We start from the raw sequence: 23,192 nt of genomic DNA on the forward strand, positions 1-23,192 counted from the left end.
TGCACCTATGTGAAAGTGCTGGATATATGGCCAAGGAGGTCTGGAGCTGCCACCACTCAATGTCAGTGTTGCATCTAAATAGGTTTTTAAAGACTGGGTCCAAGCATCTTTGGACAGTCAATCTATTCAGCAGTCTATATATAACACATCCTCAAAAACAGCCTTTTTTTAAATGGCATTATCTTACCAAAACTAGAGAAATGCAAAACTAATAATGCAACCAAAGTGAGCAAAGCGTTAGGAAAGCTGGGGGAAGAGATTAATGGCTGACACAGGACAATGCTTTGAAGTGGGTATTACTTCTTCACAAAGAAATCCTCCCCCTCCAAACAACAACAAATGCTGAAATCTCCCTGTTCACTAGAAAGGGCACAAAGACCTATTCTGCTACACTAGCACTTCCTTCAAGCAGGGAGATGGACAATTCCTTAACATGGTTTGCTGAAGAGGCTGCTTCCATTTTATACCCCTTAAGAAGAATTGGCTTTGAAAAAAAATCCTCCCTAGACAGCTGCTAAGAGATCCTTTTTTAAAAAATAAAATAAATAAGGAATTTGTTATCACAACTTAAAAACAAGACACGTTCAAAGTGCAAATTTTCTTTTACCAGTCTAGCACCCATTCTTGTTGCCTCTCCTACACAGGGCTTTTGCAGCCAGAGCAACTGTAGAAAAGGACGGCACCCCTTATGAAAAAGTGAGCACCCGAGTGCCAGAATCCCCTTCTCTCTCCTTAGTGAGGCAGAAGGAAGGATGAGAGAAAGGGGGGATATATGCTGTTTTACAGCTCATCCTGCTGAAGGGTCCTAAAGTGCCAAGCTATATTCCCAAGCCCTAGGAGAAGTAGGAGCCTGCAAAGGGTCAGAATTTAATAATGCATAGAAAAGGATGACGTGACTGGGAGGTGCAAAGTAGGGTTTTGAAAATGAGATAGTGATCCAGAATACAAACACCTTCAATCTTGCAACATTGGGTCAAGAAGCAGGAAGTTTGCTTACTGTGGAAGGGCAGGGAGAGGGATAGGCTCTGGCTGCTTCCCTTCATTGCATTACAAGAATTCCTTGCTTTGTCAGTCTCTGTGTAAAGGCAACATTCCTCTCCAAGAAGGGAACTGCGAAAGAATGTGTAGTGATCCACTCTGGGAGGGAGGAGAGGTGGGGCAGAGGGGGAGCAGGCCCTTTAGTTATTTGACTAGTAATTTAAATGTTTTAGTTTCTCTATACTGAATAAGCTTTTCCCATTTATTTATTTTTTTAAATACAAGTTCAAGTTGTCCCAACACCCATGTGCTCCTTTTCCCTACTAAGGTCCTGTAGAATCAGAATCTTCAATTAGAACTTCAGTGGTCGCTCCAAGGATCTCGGTGTTCATGACCAGCCCTTCCGTACTCTCGCCACTAGCAGTGCCAACAAAGATCTTCCCGTCAGCCATCAGATTGACCCGATCACCCCCACTGCAATATGCCTTGGGCATCCCGTCAGGGTTCAGCAGTAGACATTCTCCAGGAGTGGTGTTTCCAAGGGGATCTGGAAGAAGGGGGAGGCCCTGGCCATCAGTGGGCGGGACAACAGACTCTGGATTGGTACCCAGGATCTCAGTGCTGGTGATGAGGGCACCTGCATTGGCTGCCAGGGCTTCAGCAATAAGCACCTCTGGGTGACTCTTAGCCTTATGTGCTACAACACTGTCTTTTTTCTCAAACTTCTTTCCACAGATATTGCATGAAAACTGGTAAAATGTATCTGCATCATGCTTTTTCATGTGCCAGTTCAATGAGGCCTTCTGTCGGCAGGTGAATCCACAGATCTCACATCTAAAGAAAAAAGTGGGGTGGGAAAAGAAATATGAAATATGGCTGTAAGAATAAAGTCTTGTAATTTACAACACGAGGGAAACCTAGCCTCAGTCTTTGGCCAAATGAGTTGCTCCGCCTTACTTCCTTCCTTGCCCCAGAGGTCCTTAGTAGACCTGTTCCCTGTTAGGCAAGTACCTGAAAGGTGTGAGGGTAGAGAAATTCTGCCTGAAGAATTCTGGCACAATACAGATGTTATTTCTGCTGCTGATACTACAGGAATGTGATTCTTTAAAGAAATATTTTAGAGCACCTCTGGCCTATCAAGTTGGGCAGAAGAATTCAAAATAAGTTAAGAAAGAAATAAGAGTGGAATACAGAAGGGTAGCCTAAGAAATAGCTGGTCTAATCCCTCATGACTAGAGACGCAGGATAAAGCATGACATTACTTACTGTAACGGCTTCTCGCCTGTGTGGATCATTCGGTGAACTGCCAGATTGTGAGAACTCTTGAAAGCACGGGCACAGTATTCACAAATATAATCCCTTTGATCTGTAAAGCAGCACACAGCATTCTATAATCAAGTCTTGTTCCTAATCAGATCCCTATTTGTACAACTGGAAAGTGTCTTAATACTCCGATCATAATACTCATGTTTTAAAATGTTTTCCTTGTAAGAGTGAGGGGGGCTGTTTAACGGTAGCAGAGATATATTTCTCAGCTGAAAATACATTTGTATATCACTACCAAGCCATTCCTAGACGTTACTTTCATGCAGCCTTACTTTTTGTTTTACAAAAAGACTCCAATGAAGAGGGAAGGTATGGAAAACCTCCACACTAGACTTGCAAGGTACACAGGGAGGAATGCAGTGTCACACTCTTCTAGTTGCTCCATCAGTGCAAGCATTTCTGTTTGCCCAATGGACCAATTCCCCCCCCCCCCCATGCTGTTCTGGGAGCTCTTCTGAACCCAGTGTATTTAAGGGAGGAATGGGAGGGGAAGCCCCACTGAACTAGTGGGAACCTTTGTGCTGGCTACTGTGCTGCATTAGTTGAATCCAGGCCAGACTGTTTTTTTCCCTGGGCCAATCACAGGTAAATAGTATTTCTCTTTGAAGACTATTAAAGTTACACATTGCCCATTTTAAGGTGCCTGTAGGCCACAACTTCCATACAAATATATACAAGCAAATAAATGTGCATACTTGCACAAAGCCCTTTCAAAACTTCACCCATAACAGACACTGCCCTTGGAAGAAACAGTCCGGGTTAGATCAAAACAAATGCAAGAACAAACAAGAGCCATAGGGAAGTAGCCAGAAATAGGAGGCAGGGCCAGATTTCTCTATAAGGACATAAAACAGCTTGATAGATATAATGTAAAATACTTAATTTGCATTTGAGTAACAGTTGCTGGTCATTTCTTTTTTATTTATAAATAACTAGTATTTCATTTGTTTCGCCTACTTCCTCACATCAGTTGGGGAACCTCCAGACCATGCTAAATCAGGCCCATAAGGCCAGCCAATTTGGCCATCATAGCTCTTTGTGGCCAGCAATGGTCATCTATCATTCACTTGATGTTTAGTAAAAGCTGGCAAATTTAAAGAACGCAGAATACAAGCCCCACTGCCAAGGGAAAATAGGAAGCATGCAGCTTAGATTGTTCTCTTGATTGTTCCTTTGCAGCAGGGCTTCCATTTGCCACTGTTCAAACTGACTGCTGAATGCAAGCACCACTGCTCTCTGGTGGGTTCAGATCCTTCTGATCTGCTATCAGGTTACTGATATGTCTGCCTGCTTTTCAAAAGTGGTTCCCCACTCCTACCCTACAGATCAGATTCGGTGTGAGGGGAATACAACAAGAGAACTTTTGGAGGTTGGACCTAGTATTTTGCCTACTGCTTTCTTCTGTACTAGTCATCGTCAACATTTTGAGTGTATATGTGTAGCAGATGGTCTACTTTCTTATCTGAATACGGACATTTCAGTTTACTTTTTGTGAATGTCAGAATATATGTATCCAGACAAATTTTCTTCAGGATTGTTCAGATCTAAATACTGACACTTGACAAGTTTCAGGCACCAAAAATTAAATGGAGAGGGGGAGAAGTGTGATTGTTGGAGAAAAGGTGGGCTATTAGTGTAATAATAAGTAAATAGTAAGTTTAATATTAACCTTTACCCAGTATGTTAAGAGTAATTGCAGCTCCTTTCATATGGAAAAGGATGCCAACCTCCACTATATGGAAGAAACTGATGAACAAGCCACCAGGATTAGGTATACAGATTAACCTCCCCGCCACATCAAGTTCATATTTTTGGGTTGGTTTGATGCTGGCTTGTGATAAAAACTTGGTGATCTAGCATAACCTGCAGGTGCTTATTTTCAAAGCTAGTTTAAGCTGTGACCAAAAACCTAACGGGCATTTTAAGGCCCAAATACACAAAGAGAACTCCTCCACCTTTGCACTGAAGGTTTTATTTCAGCATTTTATTAAACACTGAAATTGCTACAATTTCTATTTGTTGTGCACGTCACACCTGGATTGAGGTTTCACACACACAAAAAGAAAAACTATTCATTTTCCTCCAGCAGCACCTGGTGGAGTCGTGTTGCTTACCTAGCTTCCCAATGCAGAAGTTGCCACCAGTAACTGAGAGGAGACATGGAGTGGGCAGTGTTGGGAGGAGCAGACTGGCTCTGTCACTGTGCCTGCACTGCACTGCTCTCCCCACCCCCATTAGAGGCAACAACCTTCACATTGGGAATCCAAGTAAACAACACCACACTACCCTGCTGGCCACTATTGCTTTCGTCCTATGTTCTTTAGCAAAGTGTGGCAATTTTGTCTTATAGCCTATATTACCTGTATGGTGTTTGGCATGCCGCAAAAGTTGCTTCTGGAGCCGAAATAGTCTCCCACAAGACGGATGAGGACATACATATTTTTTTTTCAGCAGATGCTGATATTTGATGTGATGCTGAAAACAAGGGAAACTTAGAAGGTTCACAAATATTAAAAATAGTAACAGAAGAAAGGTTCACTGGTAAAGTCAAGCCCAGCATTTGTGACACTTTAGTACATGCATATAAAGGGCAATAATGCAACATTTATTTTCTTTATTAAGTTTACATCCTGCCTTTCCTCCTAAAGGATTTTCTACCAACTCATGGTACTATGAGGGCTAACGAAAACAGCACTGATTACACAGGCCATGGAATTATTTATAACTAAAAATAAATAGATGCAAACAGATAGTAATAAATTATTCTCACCTGCAAATAGCGAGGATGTGCAAGAACTGTGCCACATCCTTCCATCTCACAACGTACGTATTGTATTGGGGGCTTTTTCCTAAGGAAAAAACAGGAGAGAAGATGGGGACAGAATGACATGGAGTACTATTACAAATGTAGGCATTATACTTTTCTAATGAACACAGAGAGGTGGACTGCAAGGGGTGAGCAGTAAAGGAAGACACATTAGTCTTTTGACATGGACAAATTCTTTGAAAAACCTTAATAAAAATGTTACTTTTAAAAAAATGATTTTTCTAGAGTAATTGTGGTTTCTGAAATCCTTTGCAGAAAAACATCTGCACTGTTGTGTTCAACACAACTTCTGCACCCCCTTCCTTTAGGGCATGACTCTTAGAGGGACAATTTATCACTGAAGCCGTCAGTCATCCCCAGAAGCAACTCTTTGGATCACAATGTATTTGGAAGTTAGAAATGTATACAAGCTGCGTCATTATCCTCTTAACAGGATGGCTTGCGGTTGGGACTACGAAGCTTCGTTTAGGTTTTCTTGCTTTTGTTTAACCATGAATATTATAAATGGTTCCATTAGAGTTACATAATTAAACATTTCAAAACAACTCACTTTACAAAGTATGCAAGAACTGAGCAGGCAAACGAAATACAGTATAGAAAAAACAGCACAGAATGGACCTGAATTAAGGATAGAAATTTAATCACTCCTGTAAACATACTGTATCAAATGGGATTAGGTTATTCGAAAAGAGACTAGTGTAAGCAAGCCTTTAAATAAGCCCACAGAAGGTACTAGTTTGTTCCCATGCAGACTGTAGAGAAGGGAAAACCTGCTATGATACACAGAAGAGTCTTCTTTCATTTTCTATATGCAAAACTAAATGCATGGGGAGGATCTGCCTCAGCAGAACTTTAGATAACTAATATCCAGTTAGCCAAGTTTATATTGTATATTAAGATAGAAAAAGTAAAAGAAGCTCACCTCCTTTTGGGAAGTCGTGGACTCTTGTCATCTTTTCTCCTCCTTCCTCTTCTAGAACAAGACCACAAGGACAAAAGCGGAAAAAAAGAGAAAAAGATGTACATGCAAAGGGAACTATGATTAATGGCAAGTTGATTAATGACAAAATCTACCACTAAAATAAAACAAGTACAGCACAGAACAAGTAGCTTATTCACAATAAAATGTAACTTATTTACATATATTTCTGTTATCTGGCTGGCACAGAACTCATTTTAACACAACCAATCCCCAAGCAAGAATATGTAAGGTAAAGGACCCCTGGACAGTTAAGTCAAGTCAAAGGCGACTGGGGTGTGGCACTCATTTTGCTTTTCAGGCCAAGGGAACCAAGTGTTTACCCACAGCTTTCTGGGGTCATGTGGCCAGCATAACTAAACTGCTACTGGTGCACAGAGGACTGTGATGAGTGCCAGAGCACAAGGAAACGCTGTTTACCTTCCCACCGCAGCAGTACCTATTTATCTATTTGCAGTGGGATGCTTTAAAACTGCTAGGTTTGCAGAAGCTGGGACAGAGCAATGGGAGCTCACCCCACAGCGCAGATTCAAACTGCCAACCTTCCAATGGGCAAGCCCAAGAGGCTCAGTGGTTTAGACCACAATGTCACCCGCGTCCTGATGTACAACTTTCAGAAGATATAAATTCTAGTACAGTGGTACCTCAGCTTACAGACGCTTCAGGTAACAAACTCCGCTAACCCAGAAATATTACCTCGGGTTAAGAACTTTGCTTCAGGATGAGAACAGAAATTGTGCTCCGGCAGCGCGGTGGAAGCAGGAGGCCCCATTAGCTAAAGTTGTGTTTCAGGTTAAGAACAGTTTCAGGTTAAGAACGGACCTCCGGAACAAATTAAGTTTTTAACCTGAGGTACCACTGTATTGCAACATGTTTTTTTCTAATAGGAACTTCTTTTCATTACGGGATATCTCCAGAGACCTAAAATTTTCACTTGGCTTCCTAATCAAACCAATTCCTTGAGGTCTTATCAACTCCTCCCTTCTAGTCTTGTGGTATATGTGTGCAAGTAAAGTAAAATATTTGCAATGGGGTTTTGTGAAAAGTACACTGCTGCCTTCTACTTTGAAAGCAGAGGCAAGCCATATAATCCCTCTCTCCTCCTCTGTGGAAGGAAAAAGAGGTAGTCTCTCTCTCACAAGATTATTATTATTTATTAAACTTATTAGTTTTTTATTTACTTACAAAAACTGAAAGTGACTTATAACAATAAATATAGATAGGCTTTTACAGAAAATGCAAGCAATATCCTTGCCACTGTAGCTGTTTCTCAGAACACTCCCATGGGAAGGGTGAGAAATCCCTGATCATTACCTCTATGAAGGTTCTCGAAGAGAAAAGTGAGATGTCTTTCCCTTCCCAGTAAGTCCTAGCATGCAGTTCTAAATTTGGCCAAGAGCATCTATTTAGGAGGGGAACAGTTAGCCAACTCTAGGATCATTATTTGCCCCTACCCTCAGTACCACCAATACAGCATGGATGTTAGAAGAGCACAATGCTTTCATACACCTTAACGTTCTGAAATTTAATTTGTGTACACAACACAACTGCAGGATCTAGTACCCCTTTCCCCTCAAAAAGAGAAATGCTGCAAGTTTCTACATCTTATCTAGTAAACAAAGACCCAAAACCATGAGTGCAGGTAATCTCCTATAAATGATCAGATGCCACAGGTTCTTCAAAAACAAATGAATATAATGGGCTTGTACAATTAAACACTCCCCATCCTAAATCTGTTCTGGATTTCCTCCTCAACCCTTCAGAGAATATTTGGGGTGAGGGTGCAGGAAGAAGAAGAAGAAGAAGAGAGAAGTGAAGTTCCATTGGGTGAATGAAAGTTGGTCTGCTTATGCAATGACTTTGTTAGATTCAACTCAATAACTTATTTGTGCTCAGTGTAATGCCATGCAAACTCAGCAGATAACTTCGATGTTGGTAGAATACCAGCTAGCAGAAAGAATGAACCAGACATTCATCTTGGCTCTGAAAATCTACAGAACCACTCAACTGAAGACTTCATAGCATGGGTAATATAGAAATAAATATTCCAGATCCAGTACAAAGCACATTCGTGGCCTTTAATTTTGATCACATTAAGAGGCTTGTGCACAAAGCCACAGAATTTTACTCACTTCCTAGGTGGCTCCTCATCTTCTCGAAACTCACTTTCTTCTTTGACTTCCACCTCCACTTTAATCTCTTTCTGTTTCTCTTTTTCTTCTTTTCCCTTCCCTGTTTTTTTCTTCTGCTTTGGAGCTTCCCTGCAGAAACAGACATCACATACTCACTACTTCAGGAAACCTTTCATCTGCAGTTTGGCAATAACCTGAATCTTCTAGACAATTCTTCAACAAGGATTTTGAGGCACTTCAAGTTTTCATGTTTGCTATCCCTGTAATTAGTAAACATGCCTTGGTCTCTGCCAATTTTTAAAGAGTCCAGTTGCTCACAAAAGTGGGAACTTAATATTAATGTGTGTGTTTTTAACTATGGGTCTGAGCTGGCAGCTATTTCATTAGCCTATCAGATTAATGACATACAATTCCTTTTTGCTTGGAAAATGGAACACACCTGTCTAAATGTGGTTTATAGGTTTCATCTCTGGGATCATCTTTGAAAGGAACCTCTTCTTCACTGATAAGCATTTCTTCTTCATCACTGTTGATGCAGTGAAGATGAGAAAAGAAAGTGAAACGATGAACAGAAAAGAACAGAATAAACTTCATACACTTTTTCTGGGCCTTAAAATATTATGCACAGAGTACACACTAGACAAAAGGCACTTTTTCTGGAACATGCAAAAGAGACAGCAAGCTATCTGTTCACTTGCTAGGAGGCTGCATCAGCAACAGTTCAAATAATGCAATAACAGGAATCATATTGCAGGGTAGTGAGAATGCAAGTAGAACTAACATTATCTAAATCATTCTCTCTCTTTGTAACAATCTCTTTAGATATATCTTCTATTTTCCTATCAATTTCAATGGTTAACAACTTAGCCCTCATCAGTTCTAAAACTGGCCGAGCATTTATTTATATGGTAGACAGTTAATCCCCAATGTTTCAAACCTCCAACCCCGGCTAATGGCAATATTTCTACCAGGTAACATGTTAGGACCATAGGCTAGTTTCCCCTAACTTTAGAGCATCATCTAAGCAAGTCAGCTTCTGAATTAATTCAAGACACCAGACGTCTGTTATATTTGTATGCTCCAAGCATCTTTGAGTGATATTTTAGCCTGACAGCCCCCCTGTTTGAATAAGTTTCTTATGCGCAAACCAATACTCTAAATACACTAATTATGGAAGAACATGGCAATCAAAACGTCTTACCTGATTCCAGCTGGAGATGAATGCTCTTCTGTGACCTCTAAAAGTTAGAAACAAAAGCATATTTTATCTTAATAAGTATGGGAAGTAATCATCAGCATCTGAGAACTTATATTTATATATCACTGTAGTGCTGCATCAAAATGATGCAACATGTCAAATATCCGTATCATCGTTACGTATGGAGATACCGTTTCCAATTTTGCACAAAAAGGAAAGTACATAAGAATACGTAAGAAAATTACAAGCCCAAGCCACACAGGCATCAATAGTAATGAAATATGTTGTGTGAAATGCTAATAGCTTGCATTTTAACAATTAAGCTATATTTGCACCTGGTATGTGTTGCACGTGACTACACGGGCAAAAACTATTTTTAGTAACTGTTAACTTTAAGGCACAATACTAATTTGTAGCTTTCAAATCCTATAAATTTTATGACAAAAAAAATTCCTTCCAGTAGCACCTTAAAGACTGGAAGGAATTTTTTTTGTTTTGACTATGGCAGACCAACACGGCTACCTATCTATAACTATAAATTTTCTGCTTTACAATAAGGTTGGGGAACTTCAAATGCGGTCTTCCAAGCCTCTCCATCTGGTGCTTAGGATTCTATTCACATCATACCCTAGGCCACACTCCTTACTGGTCCTGCTTTGCATTTTTCAAGGACTGAAAGCAGCACATACCGAATTCTAACTGGTCTGTGTTTGGTTCTGATTTGCAGATGAGCTGCAAAGACCCAGTCTTGGATCTAGAGCTCCGTGAATTATCTGTATCACACTGACGAACAGCAGCTGCTGCCCTGTTGCTACGCCAGCCCCGACTGGGCCTGGCTATACCGACTGGGGTTCCAGCAGTAAGAATATTTGAGACTTCTTCCTCTTCTGTCTCTTCTTTGGGATCTGTGATATAAATATCAGATGGTGATTATTATTTATTAGTTGCTTTACTCATGGAAATGATGCAAAGGGAGTTACAGACACAACAGAAATAATATAACCAATTACAATAAACATGATCAATAAAAACCTTAAAAACCCCAAAGTTTTACAAATAAAAGATACAGGCAGTGACCATTTTGCGTGTGTCCAACTGATGTACGACCACCAACAATCACACCACTTTCGGCCCCGGAATGAGCAGGGAGGGCTGACGCCCAACCTCTGACACATGCAAGTAACCTGGTATGCAACTGCCACGCAAATGAGGAGTTGCCTGTATTACAGATCTTGCCTCACTTATTTTAAATATAGATGTATTTTAAAGGTTTCGAAGGGCAAAAAGCCCAGGTTAAAAGGGAAGTTTTTCCCCTGTGCCTAAAAATATAGATGGCACCAGGCAAGACTCTTGGGTGAGAGCAGGCATAGGCAAACTTGGCCCTCCAGATGTTTGGGGACTACAACTCCCATCATCCCTAGCTAATAGGACCAGTGGTCAGGGATGATGGAAGCTGTAGTCCGAAAAACATCTGAAGGGCCGAGTTTGCCTATGCCTGGGTGAGAGCATTCCGCAAGCAGGAAATCACCAAGTCAAAAGGCCTGCTCTTCTGGCAGATGAAGGTGATGGAATATATGGAATTGGTGGAAATGACTGGCAGAATCTGAGACCTGGGAGAAGAGTTGGTGGAAGAGGACTGGAAGAAATTTAAAGACTATTTGCAGAAACACTATAAAATTAATGAATGTTAAAATGATGTTGGATTGAAAATAAGTGGCATTAGCAACAAAGCTATTAAGAATATGCAAAAATGAATTGATAAACGGATGGAAATATAGAGTTGTAATAGGTTAAGATATAGAGTTAAGATAAGTGAAAGAGGGCAAGGATTTGCTGATTTGATTATGTAAATGGGAATACAAGAAGGGGAGGTGTGAGGAGGTCAAAGAAACAAGCAAATGAGTTTAAAGTTTTGAAAAACAGATTTGTTTTTAATTTTTTTCCTATTTTCTTTTTGTCTTTTGTATGTTGTATTTTTATTTTCTTTTTCACGTATTTTTGTACTCTTGTTTTTGGTAAAAACTTAATAAATATCTTTTTTTTAAAAAAAAGGCCTGCTCTTCTGTTACAATCCTACAGACTTCCCAGGGCCCACAGAGAAGGGCCTCAAATGATGTACTCAGAGAACAGGTCAGTTTATCTGAATCAAGAATAACAACAACAACAACACCTTTGCTGTTAGAATCATATAGCTGGAATGGAACAAAAAGCAATGCATTCTCTAGACCACAAAGAATCAGAAGCTGGGAGGTGCAGCACTAGAGAACGGCACTCTCAGAGTAAATAGCTCGAGACAAGTTGCACAACATTTATGTAAACTTTGTTTATAAATATTGCTTTTGCTGTGATACTACCCACCCTGTGAAATGGTCTCCCTTCAATATTTAGTCAGCACCAATAGTAAATATGAACCTGCTCACCTGGGCCTTTGATATGTTAGACCCGTTTTACTTTCTCTTAGATACAGATATATTTTTTTATACTCTAAAGGTGGTCAATGTGCTTGATTTTTAATGGACTGACCTACGTTGTACACTACCTTGGCAACTTCTAGTTTCAAAGAGGAATATAAACTGCAATAAGTAAATAGACAATGCTCTTTAGAATAGGCTGCTCTGTGCAATCACTTTTATACAAAACAAATAACCTCTTCTTATACATTCTTTCTTTCAACGATTGCTTTTGATACTGTTCATTGCACCTATTCCGGATCAAATGCATTTCTTAAAAATAGTTGACCAAAAATGGACACATTGTTCCAAGATAACTATCAACACTTGTCTGAAGCTACCAATACCTCTATACACTATCTAAAAATGTTTGCTCTAACAATCCCAATACTTCTTACCTTCCACAACCTAACCTATGAATCTGTGTGAACAATTAGAGAATAAATCGATAAATGCTGACATGCAGGACACTTGCTGTGTGATTATCTAATGTAAGGCAATTTAAATCTGGCTATAGGAAAGCTCCAGCAGCAGTAAGGAGAAAGATACCTGCACACAAAGCTCTCCAATAGGAAACAATTTTTCCTACCCCACCTGAAGTATTTTGCTCTCTGGGAAAACTCTTAATTTTTACATTTAAGGAAGGAGAAAAAATAAGATTGGGCTTTTTGGAAGAAACAAGACGGCTAATTCAGAGGACAGGCATTTCTCACGGGTACAAACAGCAGCAAATGAGTCTTTACAAAGGACCCGAAACCTTCTGAAAAAAAGAAAAAACTACTACAGAGTAGATGAGTCTTTGACAGAGGGTCCTCAGCAAGTTGAAAGAAAGTAGAGTTTATATGTCTATGTCTAATGACATTTATTTGGCAGAAACAGCTCCTTCAAGGTCCAAGAAAAGGCTGATCAACCCCTCTCACTCCTCATAATCTTAGCTAGCAGAAAAGAGAAAATAGGACCTGCAACTCACATTAGAAGACACAGGATGCGGTTACCATACCCTGCTTCAGACATGCCAGTTTCAAATAATTAAATAATGTACTATTTGATTATTCATGAAATGTAACTATCCTGGAAGTAGGTCTCCCACATTTTAATTAATTATATTAACAGGAAACCCAAGAGGAAATATATACTAAAGATATCTAAAGAGAGGCGTTTTCTTTAAACATGTCAGCTACAGATAGAAAGACAGTAAAACTGTTGGATGGCAAAAATTAAAAAGGGTATCGAAGTAATTAAAGGTGTAAAGCAGGCAAATGAATGATCGGTATCAGTTTTAACTGAAGGTGCATCAGACATAGCCACACCTGATCCACCATCCATTGACAAGATATATGACCAATAAAAGAAGCGATCACATTAAAATTTAAATTATAATTGCAAAAAAGTGACAAGACAGCACATCCACATGGGACTCGTCTAGCCTGTGAAATTGACAGTACTGTAGTTTAGGACAGACTGAAGTAGTGCAGACAATGTGAAATCAACTCATGGAATTCATTTTCATAAGATGTTTTGATAACCATTAGAATTAAGATGATTTTTTAAAAGGTTTAGTCAAGTTCAGAAAAGAATCTGTCAACCAACTGTTATTACCCATAATAGCTAAAAATGAAAAAATGGACCGAAGCAATACATCTCCGTGATTCTACAGTTGATAACAAACATTTGCTATTATTCATGTGAACCTCTCAAGGATATCCAGATGTTTACAAGTTGGGAATGGACTGCCAGACTAAATACAATTGAGGAGAGTAATTGTATTATATGTGATACATTCAAATCTTACCTTTCACCTCAGTTTTATCCAGGCATCTGAAATGAAATGAAATACATGGTGAATTTCTGCTGAAACCACTAACACAACAGCATGAAAAGTAAGATTTATTCTAAGCATTGTATCTGCTTCAACAAAATATATGTTCCTTCTCAGGAAGTTTCATCATTAAGGATGATTGTAGGGGTTAAAGCATTGCACTAGGAACTTGGAAATACATGTTCAAAATTGTGAGGAGAAAGTTGGGAGAGAAAGCATCTCATACATTGCTTTGAGCTCCTTAGAGAGGAGATAACATTTTGTAACTAAGGAAGAGGTACATAGCTGTGCTCACAAGTGCTAATACTATACGTTTAGGAAAAATTCCAGGAATTTTTTTTATTTTTATTTTGCCACAAATGTTGAGAAATGTCCTAAATGTCAGTCCTGGTTTTCCAGTTCTCTCACACAATCCCTTCATTCAAGTGCTATTTGATTTATTTTATTACAGTTCTTCATTACTTTTCAGGGCCAAGTCCTCAGAAAGCAACATATACGTACTTTCTCCCAACACTTTTCCCCACCAAAAAAAGAGGGAGGGGGAAACTGGACAATGGTTTATAAAAGTACTGAGTGTAAGCCAGATTTCTTCAGCAAGGACCACACAATGCCACCCCACTTCAGGGCCCCCACCCCTGGAAGCATTTATTACCACCAACTAGCTAAGTTAAGCTGACCCTGTATAGAAACTGGCCCTACAAGTCAGGGGCGTGTGCCTTAATCCCCAATTAGTAATGTAACTGTCCCTAATTAACATGAACACGCACAGATGCTGTGTGCTTCCCAGTGCAGACTTCCCTACTTGCAGCTGCCTGAAATAATTCCGGGGATATTTACCTAGAAGAAAGCCGACTTGAACTCTGTGGGGCTGACTTCAGAGTAAACATGCTCAGGATTACACAGCACATGAAGCGCGCGGCATTCTCGTCTGGGGTCGTTGCCATAACGCAAAGAGGCGCTCAAAGTGAGGCAACGCGGCCAAGTAACTGAATGTACGTTTTCGCAATGCCGTTAGCGGCAAAGTGGGGATGCGACAGGGAAGGGGGGGGGGGAGCAGCCCCTTTCTCTTTCACCAGCGAGCAGCGCCAATACTCACGCGGCGCGCGGGCTCTCCTTCCTGCCGGTAGCGCCAGGCGGAGCGGCGGTTGGCTGCGGCTCAGCCTCGGAGACGGGCACCGACGGCGTCTCGGGCCCCTGGTTCTGCCGGGCGCCAGGGCTACTGCGGCGCCGGCGGGGATATTCGGCCTTCCTTCGGCGTGAGGCGGCAGCGGCGGCGGCAGCAGCAGCGGCGGCGGCCGCCCGTCCCCGGTCTCGGCCTCCTCGGAGCACCCGACTGCCGCCGGACTCCTCCCCCTGTCCAGCAGCGGCTGCGGGAGTGGGCGGGGGACGCCGGCGGCCGCTGGGAGGCGGAGCGCTCGCCTCTTCGCTCTCTCGTGGCTCCTGCTGCGGCTCTTCCTCCTGGGTCTCCGCCTGCTCGGGCGCCCCCGGCATCAGAGCAGCTGGCGGCGGCTCAAAGGGCGGCCCAAGCGGCGGCAGCGGCTGCCCCTCCTGCTCGTGACAGCAGCGCCGAGCGCTCCCCCCGCCTCTGTACAGCAGGCCCCCGCCCTCCCGCGCCGAGCGAGGCCAATCGAGAGCGAGTTCGGAGTTCAGGCAGGACGCAAGTTCTCCCCCCTCGCCCTGCGCCAGCCAGTCAGGAGGGAAGGAGCCGGACACACCCCACCCACCGCTCTCCCGACTCCACCAATCGGCGTCGCCAAGGCCGGCTGGCTCCGGACGCTCCAATCAACGGGCGAGCTTCGTCGGGGGCGCGCGCGCGCTGTCGGAATCCTGACCGTGGCGCGCGCGTCGTAGAGCGGAGCCGTTTAACAGTTATCTCTCGCGCGCCAAATGTCCTTCGTTACCCTGAGGAAGGGGCATCGTTGCGAAGGCTTCTCTCGCTCACTCTCGCTCTCTCTCTCGAGCTACGGAACCCTCAGTGCCGCGCAGTAACGCTGTTCCCGCGAAGCCCTCAGTCCTGTCGTTGTCGCCCCCTTTCCCCCCCGTCCGCTCCGCAGTTTGGGCCGGTCTGGTATCCCACAGCCTCTTGTTTGGACGAACGAAACGAAAAAGAGATTCGGTACCTTCCGAAAACCTGTTTCCCTGAGCTTCACGCCGTCCGCGTTTCTCGGAGCTTCACGTTCCGGAAGGATTTAAAAGGAAAAAAAAACATTGTAGCTTCTCCTTTAAGAAAAAAAAAGCACCGTCGTGTGGCGGGTGAAAGTCGGTGACAAAATGGCGTCCAATGAGGAGAGGCGGGACTTGCGGAGGACGCGCGCATTTCCGCTCTCGCGGCTAGAACTGCGCAGCCGCCGGCCGGGCCGGCATTATGGGAATTGTAGTTTATAGTATATTCATAGTTACGCGTACAAGAGTGAGTCCCATTGGCCACAACAGGATTTATTCCGAGTAGACATTCATAGAGCTGGGCTGTATGTCTGAAATTCCACATTCTCTTACCTAGGGAGCAGGACCCAGTACATTTAATGGAACCTATTTCTAAATAAGGTTGCACTGGAAAGCATTGGGATAATTCACTGACCACTCCCAAACGACCAACATGCATATCTGCACCTTGAAGAAGTGCATTCCTCTGTCAAACAGCTCTTACTATCAGAAAGTTCTTCCTGATGTTTAGTTGGAATCTGCTTGTAACTTATTGTAACATTAAATTTCCAAAACACTTTGTAACTTTTAATTGTAAACCAAATTAAACTCTTAGTCTGAATACCTATTTCTGAGTTTTCTGCTTGCCTCCTTCATATTTTGTTACAGCCTTAACACACACACACACACACACACAATCCAGAGTTCAGTTCAGTAACAAAAGTAAGCAGAGCCCCATCAGTTGAGCAAGTTGCAAAATAAGAAATAATTTTATTGCAAAGCATTATGATGCTGTTAGGACCAAACTCTGACCTAGAGGCTGTCATTGTGAAAGAAAACAGTCTCATGCTTGAGTTGTATACATGATGGTGCAACTGTTCCCAAGGGATATTTTAAAAACCTTTGTATCACTTTCCATATATGCATGCAATTTTAAAATAATCTCTTGCTACACATTGTGCATGTGCGAGAGTGTACTGTTAAGGAACCAGCCAAGTGGCATTAAAATTGGGTTAGAGAGGAGAGAAGAAGCTGAGACTAGTTTAAAGCCAGGTTAGGAAAACTCTACTGGCTATGGCCTTCAGGTATACACCTTGAGCTGCTTTAACTTCTGTATGGTACCAAAGATAAGACAGCACACCAAACATGGTTAGATATTATATAAAATGTTACATAATAACAATTATGATACTTTTTGCTAAATGTAATATTTTCAAAATGTTACAGAGGAGAAGTCATGGCAGTCTGTAACAGCAACAATGTAGTTATTAGGGTGGAATTAAACATTGCACTCAGGCAATCCTTTTGTCAGCAAAAGCACTTCTGCTTCTCAGATGGAAAAATCTCCCTCCACCTGCCTCCTAAGTTGTTCTGGGATTTCACCTGACTCCCCAGGGCTGAGTTGGAGGGGTGCAGGAAAAGGAGGGGGGTGAAACCCTCTTGCGCTAGCACAACTGTTTGGTTGAATTCGGCCCTAAGTCTTTAAGGTGCAACATGACTTGTTTTTTAAATGTTGATAGAATTGAAGGATTATACTTGTGTTGAGTAATATGCAGTGCTTTTTTTGGGGGGGGGACGCAGGAGGACGCATACCCCTAAACGTTCTGTGAATCTTTGTACTTTTGTCCATTTACTGTATTTTTCCTGATTTGAACTATAAAATGGTGATTTTCTTGAGTAAAAATGAGAGTATCCCTAAACATTTTTTAAGGAAAAAAAAGCACTGGTAATATGTATGTTTACAGACAACAATTCTATTCAGAAAAATACACGGTTTGAACAGATACTTCCAGGGCTATATGTAAATTAGCATACAATTCCATTGGGAAAGATTCTTCAGGTGTCCCTAATTTCCAGGGTTTCCAGGGACGTCCCTGATTTAGAGAAGCCACGCTGGTTTTTTATTAGATCCCAGAATGTCTCGCTTTTCCTTAGGATGTCCCTGTTTTCATTGGAGAAATGTTGGAGGCTATGAAATTATCCAACCCCTGAACCGTCTGAAGGCAATGCTCTATAGGGAAGGGTTTTTTTTAATGTTTAATGTTTTATTATGTTTTTATATGTGTTGGAAGCTGTCCAGAGTGTCTGGGGCAACCCAGTAAGATGTGTGGGGTATAAATAGTAAAATTATCATTATGGAATGGGACGTCCCTATTTTCATTGGAGAAATGTTGGAGGGCATGTCAGGATTTATACAGGAGCATTCCCCCCTCCCCACATGTTTTTTTCTCTCCTGTGGTGTGTCTCTGACACCTAGTGATCAGTTCAAGTAATGCAGGTTGTTTTGTCCACTCAGCGCCTAAAAGCTGAAAGATACTGGTATGCTTACATACCAAGGGTGTTTCCAGATGGGAGTTCATTGTAGAATCAGTTCTGCTTATGCATGACCTCCCCCCCCCCCCCAGCATCCACTTTATGCCACCATCATAATGCCAGAGCATCCTTTTTCTTTTTCCATTTATTCTGGGTTTCCCCTCATCACTGAAAAGCCAATAAGTAAAAATAACCAATTATGCACCTGCAGTCGTTGCTGTTAGCACATTTCCTTCAGTGGGCTGTTTGTCACATGTGTGGTGACATTTCATTGGGAGCCAGTGTGGTGTAGTGGTTAAGAGCGATAGACTTGTAATCTGGGGAACCGGGTTCGCATCTCCGCTCCTCCACATGCAGCTGCTGGGTGACCTTGGGCTAGTCCCACTTCTCTGAAGTCTCTCAGCCTCACTCACCTCACAGAGTGTTTGTTGTGGGGGAGGAAGGGAAAGGAGAATGTTAGCCGCTTTGAGACTCCTTCGGGTAGTGATAAAGCGGGATATCAAATCCAAACTCCTCCTCCTCCTCTTCCTTCTTCTTCTTCTACTACTACTACTTTCAGTCCCACACACATTTTATACTTCTATAAACTTACAGAGGCTTGCGGAGGCATTTCTGCCAATCTTTTCTCTGGCCAACCAGGTCTCAGCCAGTCCTAATCAAAAGGTGAAGCTATGGCAAAGAGATTCCTTACACATGTCTCTGGGCAGAAAAAACACACATGTGAGATTTGAGTGTTAGGATTGCCAGTGTTTCAGCCCCTGTTGTCAAGGTTCCCCCTCCTGCTCTTATGAGAGCAGCTCCAGCTTCTGTATAGGACAAGGCAGAAGAAGAGCAGACCTCCTTGCCTGTTGAGGATGCTCGGAAATGTTTCCTTGAAGGCCACACCTCCAAACAGCTCAAAGCACATTTTGTATGTACTGTATGAGGAAGGTATGGTTGCTATTTTGAGCATTTTGTTTTTGAGTTAATATTTATCAAGTGAGAGAGATGGTGGACACAATGTGTCTTTCTTTAATAAATACCGTATTGGCCCAAATATAAGCTGTACTCTAATATAAGCTGCTCCCTTAAAATTCTGCCGGCACTCCCACCCGAAAATGGCAAGTGTAGAAGAAAATCCTATGGGTACTGGAGATGACCCACAAGTGGGTTAAACACCCATTTGTAGCACTGTAAATGCAAATGAAAAAAATCAATACTGCACTGTAAAATATGGGGAAAGCAATGAATGACATTAGAATTAATTGTCCAACAGTCTCAAGCTTGCAAATTGGCAATAGAACATTTTTTTGTTCCATTTTACCACTTCAGCAGTGATATTGTAAAAGCCATTTTTTGTAAGGCCACAAATTTAAGCCTCATTTTAACTTTTCACGGTTGGAATTTGGAAAAAAAAGTGCAGCTTATATTCGGGCTAGTACAGTATTTATTCTTCCTTAAGTGTACAGGCAACACACCATTTACAAGTGCTCTATTCACGTGCAACCAGGGGCAGAGGAAGGGGGTGCAAGGGGTGCGGTTTGCCTCGGGTGTCACCACTGAGGGGGGTGACAAAATGCTGGGCAGCACTCACTGCGGGGCCTGCAGTGCACCCGAGCCATGCGTCTCTCCTGGGAGAGACATGGTGGCTTGTGAGCGCGCAGGCTCTGCGCTGCCCAAACAGTCTGCCTGCTGCCTCTCCCCCCCCCCAGCTGTAGGGTGGCTGAGTGGGAAGAGGAAGGCAGACTCTGCAGGCCCGCGGTGCGCTCCCCCCCTGCATGCAACTGTGAACATGCATGGTGTGGGATCCCAGAAGCTGATCCCAGAAATGGGGAGCGCCCTGGAGATGTTCTCTTTGCCCTGGGGAGGGTCCCCTCGTGAGCCAGGAGGACTCTCTAGGGTGCTCCCAATATACACAATTTCAGTTATATGCATGGAGGTGTAGAACATAACCCCCACATTGGGAGTTGCCTGTATTTCTTTTTGTGAATGGTAAAGAGGACTGGTAGGAGAAATGGTGGGTGACTTCTCCGTGTTGCAGCTTTCAACACTTGCGTATTATTAAAACTGTAGGATTGTTTTCTCCCTTCTGATGTCATAAATGTGTGCATGATTCAAGTTTTGAGAAAAGCATGAAGGTTTTGTTTTCTATACGTTGACAACTGATCTGTTTCTAGCATCCAGCCAGTTTTCTTGCTTTGATTACCTGTTTTAAATATACTTTTAAACATTTTTTTTCATATTCATACTGCTAAGCACTTCTTTTTTAAAAAAACAAAACAAACTTGTCTACTTGACACATTTGTACTTAAGAATTTATGTTCTTATTTCTTCTCATTTGAGCAAGTCTCATTTATTTCAAAGAAGCCTTCTTGCCTTTCCTAGTTTCCTCGGCTCTTTCCATAACTATGCTAGCCTCTACTTCAGGCATGTCCTAAAAAACCCCTCAACCACCTTGGTCAGCCCTCACGCATGTTCACTTCATAAAATCTGGCCCTCTTTGAAAAAAGTTTGGGCACCCCTGCTCTACTTGGACTTAACATTTTCAAATCTGTGGTATACATTCTAGCTGAGCTTCAGTTATCAAAAAGCACTCTGAAGAGATTTGACTCCCTAGACTCGCCCTTTTCAATTTCCTTGCAACTAATCACTGCAGTTTTGCAATGTTTCCTCTTTTGAAATTAAATGTGGCCTTGCTGGATTCTCTGGCCAACTTGCACTTATATACTGCTAAATTTGATAACATGTCTAAACAGTTCCTTGACCATTCCAAAGCATAGTCATTTATTGTATTTGTTGGCAATTAGTGTACCAAAGGACAGCTTTCCCCTCCCCCCAAGTTAGATTTGGTGCCAGGGCCTCCAAACACTAGCCCCATAGATCAGATTGATGCCTTCCACACCTTTTGGACTCCAAGTCCCAACAGCCCCAGCCAGCATGGTTGGTGGTTGTGGATGATGGGAGCTCTATCCCAACAACATCTGGAAGGCACCATGTTGGGGAAGACTGCCATAATGCTTGGGCACATGTAAATGTGCTTTCAGTTCAGCAGTGTTTCCACTGGATGCCATTTTGTCCCTTGCTGTCCCTTGCACCCACTCACTGCCTGCTCAGACAAATGCTGCCATGCATCTGTGGTGGCAGCTGTGCCACAAGGGATCGAAAGATCCATCAATTCCATTTCTCTCCATTTCTAATTTTTCCAACCATAAATTTAGTTTTTCACATTTCTGCAGTAATTTCCACATTTTTAAAAACCAGCATTTTAATGCGAATCTCTCCTAGTAAACAGATTTTTGCATGCAGTTTTGACTAACGAACACCAAATTTTTGCGAGCATTTTCTCTTAACATAATGCATTTTTGTATGCTCTTTTAATTAATATATGCATTTGTAGGCACAGATTCCTCTTTATAACGTGCATTTTTAAAGCGCTGCTGGGTAAGTCTGGATTTTGAAGGAGAGGAGAACTCTTTCTCATTTAGTTTTGGAAAGTGCAAATTAGATGAAACTGGCTTGAAGTACAAACTGAATCGGATTTCCTTCTCCATCCCTGGATGTGCCACTGTGTGTCATGTGAACAGCACAATGCATGAGCACATGCAATCCCTACTGGAATGCATGGCCTATAAGGTAAAGGTAAAGGTACCCCTGCCCGTACGGGCCAGTCTTGACAGACTCTGGGGTTCTGCGCCCATCTCACTTAAGAGGCCAGGGGCCAGCGCTGTCCGGAGACACTTCCGGGTCACATGGCCAGTGTGACATCACTGCTCTGGCGAGCCAGAGCTGCACACGGAAACGCCGTTTACCTTCCCGCTGGTAAGCGGTCCCTATTTATCTACTTGCACCCGGAGGTGCTTTCGAACTGCTAGGTTGGCAGGCGCTGGGACCGAGCAGCAGGAGCGCACCCCGCCGCAGGGATTCGAACCGCCGACCTTTCGATCGGCAAGTCCTAGGCGCTGAGGCTTTAACCCACAGCGCCACCTGTGTCCCGTCTATGGCCTGTGTCCCGTCTATGGCCTATACTGGCTGCCTTTCTGCCACCTTGCTTGGCCAGAAGTCTTTCCCTCTGGCACTCTCTGTGACCCTTAGGGAGAAGGCAACTAGTTAGGACAGCCAACTAGCACAGACAAGCAGCAGGCCAGCGTTAAAACCAGTGGAGTGCCAGCTTAGAAGGATGGGAAGGTGGGGTTCCTCTGGAGGAGTGGGCGGGGGATACTGTTACACAAACACACACACAGTATTCATTCATTCATTCATTCATTCATTCATTCATTCATTCATTCAGTGTAAAGCATTTCTAAACAGCTTACTACTGTATTGGCCCAAATATAAGCCACACCTGCAAATAAGCCGCACCTCTAAAATTCGGGGGGGGGCATGAAAAAAAGACAATACCCAAAAATTAGCAGCTCCCTTAAAATTGGGTTACAGGCTGAAAATTGCTACAATTCCGCAGGCACTCACACCCATTAAAGGCAAATGAACAGTCTCAAGCTCGCAAATCAGCAATAAAACATTTTTTTGTTCCGTTTTACCATATGTCTGTTTCAGCAGAGATATCGTAAAAGCCAATTTTTGTAAGGTCATGAATTTAAGCTGCACTTTAATTTTCATGGTTGGAATCTGGAAAAAAGTGCATCGTCTATTCAGGCCAATATACAAGATTACATAAAAACAATAAAACAATATCATAAAAACAGAAAAACAGCTCCCACTGCCTTGGGATGGCCATTTCATTCTATCTAAAGCTGCAGCCGGGGACACGGGTGGTACTGTGGTCTAAACCACGGAGCCTCTTGGGTTTGCCGATCAGAAGTTTGGTGGTTCAGATCCCGACTCTGGGGTGAGCTCCAGTTGCTCTGTCCCAGTTCCTGCCAACCTAGCGGTTTGAAAGCACGTCAAAGTGCAAGTAGATAAATGGGTACCACTCCGGCAGAAAGGAAAATGGCATTTCCGTGCGCTGCTCTGGTTTCGGTGTTCCATGGCACCAGAAGCAGCTTAGTCATGTTGGCCACATGACCTGGAAAAACTGTCTGTGGACAAACG

General features: G+C 42.6%; 1 protein-coding gene across 2 annotated transcripts; it reads right to left on the reverse strand.

The window, feature by feature from the left end:
* Window positions 1-1,226: 1,226 nt before the first annotated feature.
* Window positions 1,227-16,269, reverse strand: ZFP91 (ZFP91 zinc finger protein, atypical E3 ubiquitin ligase). 2 transcript variants are annotated; one of them, XM_081923921.1, is made up of 11 exons: window positions 14,806-16,269; window positions 13,683-13,708; window positions 10,130-10,345; window positions 9,444-9,480; window positions 8,682-8,768; window positions 8,243-8,371; window positions 6,054-6,101; window positions 5,075-5,153; window positions 4,665-4,779; window positions 2,245-2,344; window positions 1,227-1,812 (listed from the first exon to the last, which is right to left on the reverse strand). In XM_081923921.1, exons 1-11 carry the CDS (start codon window positions 15,198-15,200, stop codon window positions 1,302-1,304), a joined length of 1,743 nt encoding a protein of 580 aa, XP_081780047.1. In that variant the 5' UTR covers window positions 15,201-16,269; the 3' UTR covers window positions 1,227-1,301. The 2 variants fall into 2 exon arrangements, with proteins under 2 accessions (XP_081780047.1, XP_081780046.1); XM_081923920.1 differs by having other exon boundaries at window positions 6,054-6,104.
* Between the last annotated feature and the right edge of the window lie 6,923 nt (window positions 16,270-23,192).

This window comes from Podarcis melisellensis (assembly GCF_964234715.1).
Source record: "Podarcis melisellensis genome assembly, chromosome: 1".
Classification (NCBI taxonomy): Eukaryota; Metazoa; Chordata; class Lepidosauria; order Squamata; family Lacertidae; genus Podarcis; species Podarcis melisellensis.